Consider the following 13597-nt stretch of genomic DNA (forward strand, 5'->3'; position numbering starts at 1 on the left):
GGGTACGAGTTAATTGAGGTATATATGTAGATATAGGGATAAAGTGACTAGGCAACAGGATAGATAATAAACAGTAACATGTGATGAGTCAAAAGAGTTAGTGCAAAAAGGGTCAATGCAGATATTCAGGGTAGCTATTTAGCCTTCTTATGGCTCGGGGGTAGAAGCTGTTCATGGTCCTATTGGTTCCAGACTTGAAGCAAAAGGCTCCTTAACAGCTTCTACCCCAAGCCATAAGACGGCTGAACAATTAATCAAATGGCCAACCAGCATATTTACATTGACCCCCCCCCCCCAACCTTTTGTTTTTACACTGCTGCTACTCGCTGTCTATTATCAATGCATAGTCACTTTACAAATTACCTCAACTAACCTGTACCCCTGCACATTGACTTGGTACTGGGACCCCCTGTATATAGCCTCGTTATTGTTATATATTTGTATTTTATTTTGTAAATATTTTCTTAACTCTATCTTGAGCAGTATTGTTGGTTAAGGGCTTCTAAGTAAGCATTTCACGGTAAGGTTGTATTTGGGGCGGCAGGGTAGCCTAGTGGTTAGAGCGTTGGATTAGTAACCAGAAGGTTGCGAGTTCTAACCCCCGAGCTGAGGACCCTGTCGTTAACCCACTGTTCCTAGGCCGTCATTGAAAATAAGAATTTGTTCTTAACTGACTTGCCTGGTTAAATAAATAAAATAAATGTGACGAATAAAAGTTGATTTGGTACATCAGTACCACTTGCTGTGCGGTAGCAGAGACACCGCCTGGTATAGAGGTCTCGGATGGCAGGGAGCTCGGCCCCAGTGATGTACTGGGCCATATGTACTACCCTTTTGTAGATGCCAAGCAGTTCCATACCAAGCAGTGATGCATCCTGGACACTGAAGAACTTGATGCTCTCAACCTGCTCCACTACAGCTCCGGAGATGTAAATGAGGGCGTGCTCGGGCACTCCGTTTTCTGTTGTCCGCGATCAGTTCCTTTTGTTTTCCTTACAGGTTGTTGCCCTGGCACTGCACTTCCATGTCTCTTACCACCTCCCCATATGCTATATTTTATATATTATATATATATATTATATACAATTATATACAACCTTTCGGTTACTGGCACAACGCTCTTAACTGCTAGGCTATCTGCAGCCCTGTATAATTGTCGTCAGTGATCTGTCCTACCACTGTGTCGGAAAACTTAATGATGCTGTTTGAGTCGTGTGTGTGTGTCCAGGGTCCAGTTGATGAGGGAGGTGTTTAATCCCAGGGTCCTTAGCTTCGTGATGAGCTTGGAGGGCTTGGAGGGCTTCTAGAGCTGTAGTCAATGAACAGCGTTCTCACAAAGGTGTTCCTTTTGTCCAGATGGGAAATGGCAGTCTGGAATGCAATAGCAATTGCGTTATCTGTGGATGTGTTGGGGTGGTATGCAAATTAGACTTGGTCCATGGTGTCTGGGTTGATGGCGTTGATGTGGAGCCATGACCAGCCTTTCAAATCATTTCATGGCTACAGATGTGAGTGCTAAGGGGCAATAGTCCATTTAGATTGGTTACCTTAGCGTTCTGCATGAAACATTACAGAATGGGTCAGGTAGAGGTTGTGAATGTTGACCTGTTTAAACATCTTACTCACATCGGCTATGGAGACCGTGATCACACAGTCGTCCGGAACAGCGGGTGCATGGTTCAGTGTTGCTAGCCTCGATTCAGTGTTGTTAACCAGATGACAATCCACCTGTACATAATGGCTGCATCTCAAATGGCACCATATTCACTTTCATAGTGCACTACCTTTGACCAGTATCATTGCACTATAAAGGGAATAGGGTGCCTTTTGGGATGCACCCATGACAATAATTTGTCAGCCAGTGCAACACCACTGACCGACTCACTGTACTTTACAGTCAAGTGATGCATTTAGGCCTGTCTACCTATTACCAAACATGTTATTACAAGTCTCTATTGCAAAATGTTTACCTGTCTGTTAACAACTTGCTGCCTGGCCTGCCCTCCCCCTGATGAAAGGAATAGAAAAAGGCATAGAACATGAAACGGCTTTGATTTCCTTTTGAGGGGCGCTTCTGTCTTTTGGGAGTTGGAGGAGAAGAGGGAGGATATAGACACTGTAGACTGACTGTTGTGGCCCTTCCTGTCTTGGCTTTCAGGTGTTTGCAGCTTGCGGCTGCAGTTGACTGACCGACTGAACAATGGCTCAGTTTCCCACCCCCTTCGGAGGTGAGTGTCACCCAACCAGATTGACAGCCGTCTGCCTGGCACACTGTGTGTGTGTGCGCGCATCTGTGTGTTTGTTTGTGTCACAAGCGTGTATGTGTGAGAGAAATGTATGCACGTGCAGGTGTGTGTGTGAGTCCTGATCTCCCTCTACACATGGATTAATGAGAGTTGTACTGTAACTTCGGCACAAAGGAAGGGTCACTATCAAGTTATTACTCCCAGGAGGTGGAAGCCTGCCTGCTGGACTGCGTGGGGTGCATCCCTAATGCCACATTCCTCAAAATCAACTCTGAACTGCAAAGCCACTTCCACTGCATTTTAACACGGGTCCCCTTTAATCAGGGACTGATTAAGACTGAGACACCAGGTGGATTCAATTAATGATCAGATAGAACAGAAAACCAGCAGGCTCCGTACCTCGTAGGGTAAGAGTCGTATACCCCTGCCCTACATTGTGCACTATATAGAAAATGGCATTTGGGATGCAGCCATGGTGTATGGTGTAAACCTCAGATCACCAACCACCACTTAATTTACTCTCTCTCCCCCTCCCCTAACTCACCTTAATGCTGTGTTCCATGACTCTACAGAGACTTAACTGAGCCCCCCCCCCCCTCCCCCATACACACTCACACAGGCCAGGTGAGAGCTTTAACTGATCTTTCTCTCTCAGGGGGCCTGGACGCCTGGGTGATCTCTCTGGACGAGCGAGCCAAACATGACCAGCAGTTTGTCAGCCTGGCCCCCTCACCAGCTGGCTACATCACAGGTCAGCTTCACTCACAGCAGGGGAGGGGATGGACAAACGAAGGGAAAGAGTGGTGGAGGACAGTCTTTGCAGTACAGCATCATGTCAGGCAGAAGTTACTTGAAGATAGCAGAAGATCACTTTTCAACAAGACTTTCTCTTATATTATATACACACACACACACACACACACACAGTACCAGGTCAAAGGTGAAGGGGTAATGAAGCTTGGTGGACTGAGGCTAGGGCGGGCCTTGAAGTGTTTCATTCCCTACAGCCCACACAGTAGCAAGCAACTTCATTCTCCACTCATCTCACTATCAGAAGGGACATTTCAGCCACTCACACTCACTCATATGATCATCTGATATCATTGCCTTGGTGTTTCGAATTTCAACATAACCTTGCACAACCTCGACACACCCTTTTAGAGAAGTGCAAGTGCTTGTTTCGCTCGGCTACTTCAGCAAAAAGTATTTCGCAAGCCGCGGTCATTTCATACTTCTCAAAATGTATGATTGTGTTCAAATTGAAATCATTTGCATTTGATTGCTCTTGAAAGAGGAACCAACTGGCCTCTTTCTCTGTGTGTTTGAATAGATGTATCTATAATGGTGTACAACGGACTCAACACTATTATGATATTGTTTTCCCTTCTCATCGTTTGTAGGTGACCAGGCCAGGAATTTCTTCCTGCAGTCAGGCCTGCCCCCTCCCATCCTGGCACAGATATGGTGAGTGTCTCCTCTTACTCCATCTCTCCCATTCTCAACTCAATCCACTGTTAATGTCAACCACTGTTGTCTCTCTCTCTTTGCCTTTCTCTTGTTTTTGTTAATCTCCTCCCTCTGTCTTCCACTCCACTTTCACTCATTCTTTCTTTCTCTCTCCATCTCCTTTATCTCTCTCTCCCCCTTGTTCTCTCATCCCTCTCTCTCTCTCGCTCTTCAATTGCTCTATTGGTATGCCATCTACACGGACATATTGGTAAAGCAGAGATTCACAACAACAATGAGAATAATCAGCATAATGTAATTGTATCTTTACTTTCTTGCTCTCTCTCCCTCTCTCAGGGCCCAGGCCGATATGAACAATGATGGGAAGATGGACATGCACGAGTTCTCCATCGCCATGAAGCTGATCAAGCTCAAGCTGCAGGGTCACGCCCTGCCCCCCTCTCTGCCCCCCTCCATGAAACAGCCGCCCCTCACCCTGCCCCCGCCACCCACCGCACCCTTCGGTAAGGGACTAGACAGGGGCAGGGTGTCTCAATAGTCTAAAGGGGCTTCTTTTCCTCCATCTGCACTGATCTGTACAGCAGGATAGGTAAAAGCAGTGTGGTGGATGCCACAAGAAAAGTACATATTTGCTTAAACCTGTCCACTTGTTCTTTCAGATCAGTGCAGGTGATGTACAAGAGACTAGGAGATTGTGCCACTAGGCTATGAGATACACCCATGTTACAATCCCCATGGCCATCATTAACTAAATGGACTTTAGAGTGCTCGAAGCCAACTCTGCCATATCATCTGCCCCATCTATGTACATAACTAAATGTTTCACTGGGGCAACTTAAAACCTTTAACTACCTGACTACCTGTTATCTCAAAGCACAACCATAATGTGCCGTTTCTGGTATTTGAACAAGCAACGCTCTGTGTCAATATGCTGTTGCTCCCCCTGACAACCTGGGCATATTGCTGTTCGCTGCCTGTTTATGACCAGACTGTTGTTAATTTTCAAGTGAATCAGTAGTAGTAGTCTCTTTGGCTTTGAATTAGTGGGGAAAATAATAATAATAAACACTGTGTTAAAAATAATAGGCTTGTCAATAAAAAATGAATGATGGTCTGTTGTCTTATGTTTGTCTGACATACCTTACTTCATTCTACCCTGCAGGAATGCATGGTTTAGGGGTAATGCCAGGCCTCCCAGCAGTCCCTCCATTACCCATGCCCCCTATGCCAGGGGTGGGTATGTCCCCCCCTCTGGTGTCGTCGGTGCCTCCGTCTGTACCCCCCATGGCCAACGGCGCGCCAATGACGGGCTTCTCCCACCAAGGTAGGGCCCAATCAGAATTGTCGTTAGACACGCCACTGAATATTCAAAGTGGAGTTCTAGTGAATGACAGTGAAGCCCTCTGGCAACGTTTCGGAGCATCTCACTTTGTTGATTTATTCCTTACCTCACTAACAAATTCCTCTCTTTTTTTTTTTGTGATTCCCCTTTTTTTATATTTATATAAATATATATATATATATATATATATATTATATATATATCTCACTCTGTCTCTTTCTCTCCATCTCTGTCTCTCAGCCACGACACTCAACAAAAGCTCTTCTTTCAACCGCCCGGGTGCCAAGCTGCAAGGCCAGTCTTTTGAGACTTCTAGGTGAGTCACATGTCACCCACTTGGAAGAATGGCCCCTGCTCAAACTCAAAGGGACAAATGTGGCTGTGTTTGTGCTTAGACTGCTGCTGCATCTAATTTTATTTTTTTAACACACGTCAGGCTAGCTCATTAGAGAGATGCACAGGCCACGTCCCGTGTCGTCAGTTGGAGAAGAGCAATTATTCTGTCCAGACTGCTTTGCTTTCTAACATGACTTAAAAATAACTTCATGTTCAAGTTTCAAAGTTTATTGCACATTTTTCAGAAGTTAACCCTTTACACTTGTGGAAGTACTCTGGATACATTCAGTAACATGATGAGAATATTCTTGTTAAATGTGGGGGTAGGTGCAACATAAGACAACATTTTGAAGGGTTTGAGTGAGAAGACTAACTGGTGTCTCCCAGTGGCCACACACACACACCTCTCTAAAGTGTGCACATTTCCTAAGTTATTTCAACGCACTTTTATGACTTAAAGAAGAGTCTTCAGCTATAAGGTGCTTTTTTAAAAAATCTCTCCTAGCTGTGCCGTTGAGGAACTAGAGCAAGCACACTTGTTTGGAACAGCCCCGCGTCCTTACACTCAAACAATTAGTTGTTTTAAGCAATCCAAAAACAAACCATTTATAAATTGCAATCTGGGTCAGGAGGGAGAAAGCTTGTTCTCTTGCCAACATGACTAACTAAGATGTGAAAGCCTAACAGATTGTGTAATTTTGGTGCACATAGGAGTCATGGGGGTATTCAGGTGTGTGTTCCGCTGCAATTTTTTTCTCCACAATAGACATACTGTTCAGAACAACCCAGGGTATGATGCCATGTCGTCTTGTAACTGTGCATCAAACATAGTGATCATAAACGTTGACACTGTATATGACATCAGTTTTATGATGAAATGTAAAGTGCACATTTGGACTCACGGGTGTTTGGCTTGCTTGTATGACATCAAAGCTGTATTTCTTACCCTCGACCTCTCATCTTTCTAAATCCATCAAGTCTTCTTCATTTACAGCATTTCCCTGACTCTTGACAACAAAACATTTGCAAAAGTTGCCCAATTAGTGGGGCTCAAGTTCAGAACGTCTGTCAGTCAAAACCCATACAGCGCAGTGAAGCGTAGAGCCTGAGCTCTGATGTTATTTATAGCATGTTACTGTACAGCCACTGCGTTCCAATTTAGGCGCTTATCAGTGTCCAAATCTGCCATTTTCAACCCGTATACGGGTACGAGTGTAAAGTGTACATTTTCCAACTGGCTCATGCATAGACAGCACAGCCAAAACACACAACATGTAACACAACGGTACTATAAAAAAACAAAGAATAGATATAAAGAAACATACAAAAGACGCTTTTAATAAGAGAAGACTCCCCGCTCTCCATTTTAGCTCCCCTGTGCCCCCCCAGCCCCCTATTGACTGGGCTGTTCCCAGCTCGTCCCGGCTAAAGTACCGGCAGCTCTTCAACAGCCATGACAAGATGATGAGCGGCCACCTCACCGGTAAGACCTTGTCTGTCAACAATACTCATTGCGGTTTATCCAATCCACTTCAGCGGTTTCTCAGAGCTCATGTTTTTATCCTTGTCTTTCAGGACCCCAAGCAAGAACCATCCTGATGCAGTCCAGCTTGCCCCAGACCTCGCTGGCGTCCATATGGTAAGAGATGGGAGCGGAGCCAATACTTAGGATACTTGGCCACTAATTCCTCTCTGTTCTCTGACTATTGCTTCTCTCCGCTGACTCTGGGTAGAAGTTACCTTTAGGCACAGATCTAGGATCAGCTTAACCATCAGATGGCAAAACTAATCGTATCAGTTGGTGTTTAGGAGGATGAAACGCAAAACTGGTTTTGGATCAGTTGTCAGGGTGCTCCTAAACGACACTTGTTTCACATTCCTCCACACTGCTAGTCACAGGACAGGAAGTGCATGGCTGGCGGTAACACGCCACGTCTTTCTCTCTCCCCCTCTCCCTGTTTCTCTATAGGAACCTGTCGGACATCGACCAGGACGGCAAGCTGACAGCCGAAGAGTTCATCCTGGCCATGCACCTGATTGACATGGCCATGTCCGGCCTGCCCCTGCCCCCTATCCTGCCCCCAGACTTCATCCCCCCCACCTTTAGGTACAATCCACTGCTCCCTCTGTGCCTGGCAATGCCCCTTAGCTCTACCTCTGTCTGCAGAGTATGCATTGATACCGGCACTTACCTTAGGCAGTCTTGTCTTTATTGATGTTATTGCCCAACACCTCGGCCAGGGGTTTTTCCGTGACCCCGTGACCTGACAAGGAAAAACTCTTGAGTCCTATTTTTATATCTGGGTCATAGTTTTAACTATCAGTCCATCAGTCTATATTGATCCCATTAGGAGTTTTTCCTGGTCAAGTCACACGGTCAGGAAAAACTCCTGGCCCTGCCCATCCATGCTCCATATGAGGTGCTGTAATTCAGTGAGCTGCTCTGACTGACTGGTCTGATGTTGTCCGTCTCCAGGAGGGTGCGTAGTGGTAGTGGGGTGTCTGTCACCAGCCTGCTCTCCACTGACCAGCGGGTCCAAGAGGAGGCCGAAGAGGAGCAGGAGAGCGAGAAACAGAAGCTGGAGAAACGTAACCACTCTTAAATTCATAGACAGAGCTATGGATGCAATGACTAACCATCCGTGGGATCGAAATGATAGATCTGAAGCTATATGGTGTTTGTTTACAGTTACGTTGTTAACGAACAGTGGAGCAAAACAAGCTCCTATTTTGGTTTTGGGTGCAGTTGAACTAAGATCACAAGCATTTGTTATATTCTTCTAGAATCTATGGCTATGTATCATCAATTCTAAAGTCCAAAAATGTATGTACCAATCCCTTTAAACACCCAGCAAAAATCTCCTTTATAAATATAAACAGCTATATGAAAATGGCCCCAGTTTCTCAAGAAAATTAGGCAACAGGGCAAAATATGTCCCCCATTTCTCTCTCTGACCCCTCTATCTCTGTCTCCCTCCCCAAAGTGACTTTCGAGGACAGGAAGCGGGAGAACTTTGAGCGGGGCAACCTGGAGCTGGAGAAGCGTCGACAGGCCCTGCTTGAGCTGCAGCGCAAGGAGCAAGAGCGTCTGGCAGCGCTGGAGCGCGAGGAGCAGGAGAGGAAGGAGCGCGAGCGGCTCGAGCAGGAGAGGCGGCGGCAGCAGGAGCTAGAGAAGCAGCTGGAGAAGCAGAGGGAGGTGGAGAGGCAGCGCGAGGAGGAGAGACGCAAGGAGATCGAGAGGAGAGAGGTGAGGAGAGGTGGAAAGGAGTAGTAAGGAGGATGGAGAAGGAAAAGAGGTTTAAGGAGGACAGTGAGGATGTATAAAGAGAGGGAGAGGCAGAGTAAAGAGGTTGACAGGGAGGAGGAGATGTAAGGGGAAAGTGAAGAACACAGGAACCAATGCAGTGTGTGTGTATATTAACTATTCTACTACTATGTTGTATTTTTAATATAAATTCACTCTCTTTTCTTATTGTATTGCTTTATTGACAGAGGGGGAGACAAGTGTAGAGAAAAGGGTGGAAACGGGCATTGAACCCAGGTCACCGGCAGGAACTTGAATATGTGCATAGATCTGGAAGTGTTTCCACTCGACCACGGCTGGCTCTGCACTATTTCTGTGTACACAGTATAACATTCCCTCTGGCTAGGCGGCGAAGCGGGAGCTGGAGCGCCAGCGTCAGTTGGAGTGGGAGAGGAACCGCCGGCAGGAGCTGCTGACCCAGAGGAACCGAGAGCAGGAGAACATTGTCCTGCTCAAAGCCCGCAAGAAGACCCTGGAGTTTGAGCTGGAGGCACTGGTAAAGACAGACACACAACATTATAACTTTAGTCCCAGGATATCTTTACTTTGTTATTTTGAAGAAAGGACAATAAGTTATGATAATTAGTTTCTCCCTCCCTCCCCAGAACGACAAGAAGAGCCAGCTGGAGGGCAAGCTGCAGGACATCCGCTTCCGCCTGTCTGCCCAGCGGCATGAGATCGAGAGCACCAACAAGACCCGCGAGATCCGCATCGCTGAGATCACCCACCTCCAACAGCAGCTGCAGGTACGTACACACCATGTGTAACACATAGTCCCCTCCATAATTATTGGGACAGCAAAGCATTGTTTCTTGGATTTGAAATCAAACAATGACTATGAGGTTGAAGTGCAGACTGTCAGCTTTAATTTTCATCCTTATCAGGCGAACCGTTTCTAAATTACAGCACCTTTTGTACGTAGTCCCCCCATTTTGGGGACAAGGTCACTTGTATGTACAGTTGAAGTTGGAAGTTTGCGTACACTTAGGTTGGAGTCATTAAAACTTGTTTTTCAACCACTCCACAAATTTCTTGTTAACAAACAAAAGTTTTGGCAAGTCAGTTAGGACATCTACTTTGTGCATGACACAAGTCATTTTTCCAACAATTGTTTACAGACAGATTATTTCACTTATAATTCACTGTATCACAATTCCAGTGGGTCAGAAGTTTACATACACTAAATTGACTGTGCCTTTAAACAGCTTGGAACATTCCAGAAAATGTCATGGCTTCAGAAGCTTCTGATAGGCTAATTGACATAATTTTAGTAAATTGGAGGTGTACCTGTGGATGTATTTCAAGGCCTACCTTCAAACGCAGTGCCTCTTTGCTTGACATCATGGGGAAATCAGCCAAGACCTCAGAAAACAAATTGTAGACCTCCACAAGTCTGGTTCATCCTTGGGAGCAATTTCCAAACGCCTGAAGGTACCACGTTCATCTGTAAACACAATAGTACGCAAGTATAACCACCATGGGACCACGCAGCCATCATACCGCTCAGGAAGGAGACGCATTCTGTCTCCTAGAGATGAACGTACTTTGGTGTGAAAAGTGCAAATCAATCCCAGAACAAAAGCAAAGGACCTTGTGAAGATGCTGGAGGAAACGGGTACGAAAGTAACTATATTCACAGTTAAAACTGTATCGACATAACCTGAAAGGTCACTCGGCAAGGAAGAAGTACCTTTTGGAGAAATGTCCTCTAGTCTGATGGAACAAAAATAGAACTGTTCGGCCACAATGACCATCATTCTGTTTTGAGGAAAAGGGGGGAGGCTTGCAATCCGAAGAACACCATCCCAACCGTGAAGCACGTGGGTGGCAGCATCATGTTGTGGGGGTGCTTTGCTGCAGGAGGGACTGGTGCACTTCACAAAATAGATAGCTACATGAGAAAGGAAAATGATGTGGATATATTGAAGCAACATCTCAAGACATCAGTCAGGAAGTTAAAGCTTGGTCGCAAATGGGTCTTTCCAAATGGACAATGACCCCAAGCGTACTTCCAAAGTTGTGGCTAAGGTGTACAGTCGTGGCCAAACGTTTTGAAAATGACACAAATATTAATTTTCACAAAGTCTGCTGCCTCAGTTTGCATGATGGCAATTTGCATATACTCCAGAATGTTATGAAGAGTGATCAGATTATTTGCAAAGTCCCTCTTTGCCATGCAAATGAACTGAATCCCCAAAACACATTTCCACTGCATTTCAGCCCTACTCTGCAAAAGGTACAGGGATTGGACTGCTGAGGATTTGGGTAAAGTCATTTTCTCTGATGAATCCCCTTTCCGATTGTTTGGGGCATCCGGAAAAAAGCTTGTCCGGAGAAGACAAGGTGAGTGCTACCATCAGTCCTGTGTCATGCCAACAGTAAAGCATCCTGAGACCATTCATGTGTGGGGTTGCATCTCAGCCAAGGGAGTGGGCTCACTCACAATTTTGCCTAAGAACACAGCCATGAATAAAGAATGATACCAACACATCCTCTGAGAGCAACTTCTCCCAACCATCCAGGAACAGTTTGGTGACGAACAATGCCTTTTCCAGCATGATGGAGCATATAAGGCAAAAGTGATAACTAAGTGGCTCAGGGAACAAAACATTAATATTTTGGGTCCATGGCCAGGAAACTCCATGGCCAGGTCAATCCTCAATAGGCGGGTGGACAAACAAAAACCAACAAATTCTGACAAACTCCAAACATTGATTGTGCAAGAATGGGCTGCCATCAGTCAGGATGTGGCCCAGAAGTTAATTGACAACATGCCAGGGCAGATTGCAGAGGTCTTGAAAAAGAAGAGTCAACACTGCAAATATTGACTCTTTGCATCAACTTCATGTAATTGTCAATAAAAGCCTTTGACACTTATGAAATGCTTGTAATTATACTTCAGTATTCAATAGTATCATCTGACAAAAATATCTAAAGACACTGGAGCAGCAAACTTTGTGGAAATTAATATTTGTGTAATTCTCTCAACTTTTGGCCACGACTGTATGTAAACTTCCGACTTCAACTGCATATTAAAGTAGTCAAAATGTAAGTATTTGGTCCCTTATTCATAGCACACAATGACTACATCAAGCTTGTGAGTCTGTTTGTTTTGGTTGTGTTTCAGATTATTGGCTGGACACCGTATATTATTATAGAGCCAATAGAAAACAAATGCTTCAATGTCCCAATAATTGTGCAAAGCTGTCATAAAGGCAAAGGCTTTGAAGAATCTAAAATATATTTTGATTTGTTAAACTTTTTTTGTTGGTTACTACATGAATCCATGTGTGTTATTTCATAGTTTTGATGTCTTCACTATTATTCTACAATGTAGAAAATAGTTTTTTTTTTTAAACAGAAAAACCCTTCAGTGGGTGTGTCCAAACTTTTGAATGGTCCTGTATATACAGTGCCTTCGGAAAGTATTCAGGCCCCTCGACTTTTTCCAGATTTTGTTACATTACAGCCTTATTCTAAAATGGATAAAACATTTTTAAAAATCCTCAGCAATCTCCACACAATACCCCATAATGCAAGGCGAAAATAGGTTTTTAGAAAAGTTATTATTTACGTAAGTATTCAGACACTTGCCCATGAGACTCGAAATTGAGCTCAGGTGCATCCTGTTTCAATTAATCATCCTTGAATTTTCTACAACCTGTGGTAATTTCATTTGATTTGGACATGATTTGGAAAGACATGCACTTATCTCCTCTATAAGGTCAAACAGTTGACAATGAATGCCAGAGCAAAAACCAAGCCATAAGGTCGAAGGAATTGTCCTTAGATCTCCGAGACAGGATTGTGTCGAGGTACAAATCTGGGGAAGGGTTGCAAAAAAGATTCCCAAGAACACAGTGGCCTCCATTCTTAAATGTAATAAGTTTGGAACCACCTCTTCTTAGAGCTGGCCACCCAGCCAAACTGAGCAATCAGGGGAGAAGGGCCTTGGTCAGGGAGGTGACCAAGAACCCAATGGTCACTCAGTGGAGATCGGAGAAGCTTCCAGAAGGACAACTATCTCTGCAGCACTCCACCAATCAGGCTTTTACGAGAAACAAGATTCTCTGGCCTTATGAAACCAAAATTGAACTCTTTGGCCTGAATGCCAAGCATCACATCTGGATGAAACCTGGCACCATTCATAGGGTGAAGCATGGTGTTGGCAGCGCCATGCTGTGGGGATGTTTTTCAGCGGCAGGGACTGGGAGACTAGTCAGGATCGAGGGAATGATGAACGGAGCAAAGTACAAAGAGATCCTTGATGAAAACCTGCTCCAGAGCGCTCAGGATGTCAGACTGGAGCTAAGGTTCACCTTCTGAATGACCCTAAGCACACAGCCAAGACCATGCAGGAGTGGCTTCGGGGACAAGTCTTTGAATGTCCTTGAGTTGCCCAACCAGAGCCAGGAATTGAACCCTGTCGAACATCTCTGGAGAGACCTGAAAATAGCAGCGACGCTCCCCATCCAACCTGACAGAGCTTGAGAGGATCTGCAGAGAAGAATGGGAGAAACTCCCCAAATACAGGTGTGCCAAGCTTGTAGCGTCATACCCAAGATGACTCAATGCTGTAATCGCTGCCAAAGATGCTTCAACAAAGTACTGAGTGAAGGGTCTGAATACTTATGTAAATGTGGTATTTGTATTTTTTTATATGTAATAAAGTGGCAAAAATGGAAACTTTTAAAATCAATTTTAGAATACGGCTGTAACGTAACATGTTGAAAGGTCAAGGGGTTTGAATACTTTCTGAAAGCACTGTATATGTAGCTAGGCCTACTGATGGTATGAATTTGGGATCTATCATCCCCACAACTGTCCCAGAGTCTGTTTTGGAATAGGCTTTTTCTTTCTCACACAGAATGACAAGCTGACCAATAGAAGAGGTAAACTTTT

General features: G+C 44.8%; 1 protein-coding gene across 5 annotated transcripts in view; it reads left to right on the forward strand.

The window, feature by feature from the left end:
- Positions 1 to 13597, forward strand: part of LOC110495939 (intersectin-1) — a 61710-nt gene that overhangs the window by 15376 nt on the left and 32737 nt on the right. For all 5 annotated transcript variants that reach the window (XM_021571473.2, XM_036952448.1, XM_021571474.2 and 2 more), the window contains exons 2-14: positions 2159 to 2228; positions 2902 to 2997; positions 3647 to 3710; positions 4050 to 4216; positions 4876 to 5037; positions 5296 to 5371; positions 6762 to 6874; positions 6967 to 7030; positions 7361 to 7498; positions 7868 to 7980; positions 8376 to 8638; positions 9042 to 9191; positions 9301 to 9441. In XM_021571473.2, the coding sequence (XP_021427148.2) occupies positions 2201 to 2228; positions 2902 to 2997; positions 3647 to 3710; positions 4050 to 4216; positions 4876 to 5037; positions 5296 to 5371; positions 6762 to 6874; positions 6967 to 7030; positions 7361 to 7498; positions 7868 to 7980; positions 8376 to 8638; positions 9042 to 9191; positions 9301 to 9441 (1575 nt within the window). In that variant the 5' untranslated portion in view covers positions 2159 to 2200. The remainder of the gene's footprint in view (positions 1 to 2158; positions 2229 to 2901; positions 2998 to 3646; positions 3711 to 4049; positions 4217 to 4875; positions 5038 to 5295; positions 5372 to 6761; positions 6875 to 6966; positions 7031 to 7360; positions 7499 to 7867; positions 7981 to 8375; positions 8639 to 9041; positions 9192 to 9300; positions 9442 to 13597) is intronic.

Source organism: Oncorhynchus mykiss, chromosome 18 (genome assembly GCF_013265735.2).
Source record: "Oncorhynchus mykiss isolate Arlee chromosome 18, USDA_OmykA_1.1, whole genome shotgun sequence".
Classification (NCBI taxonomy): domain Eukaryota; kingdom Metazoa; phylum Chordata; class Actinopteri; order Salmoniformes; family Salmonidae; genus Oncorhynchus; species Oncorhynchus mykiss.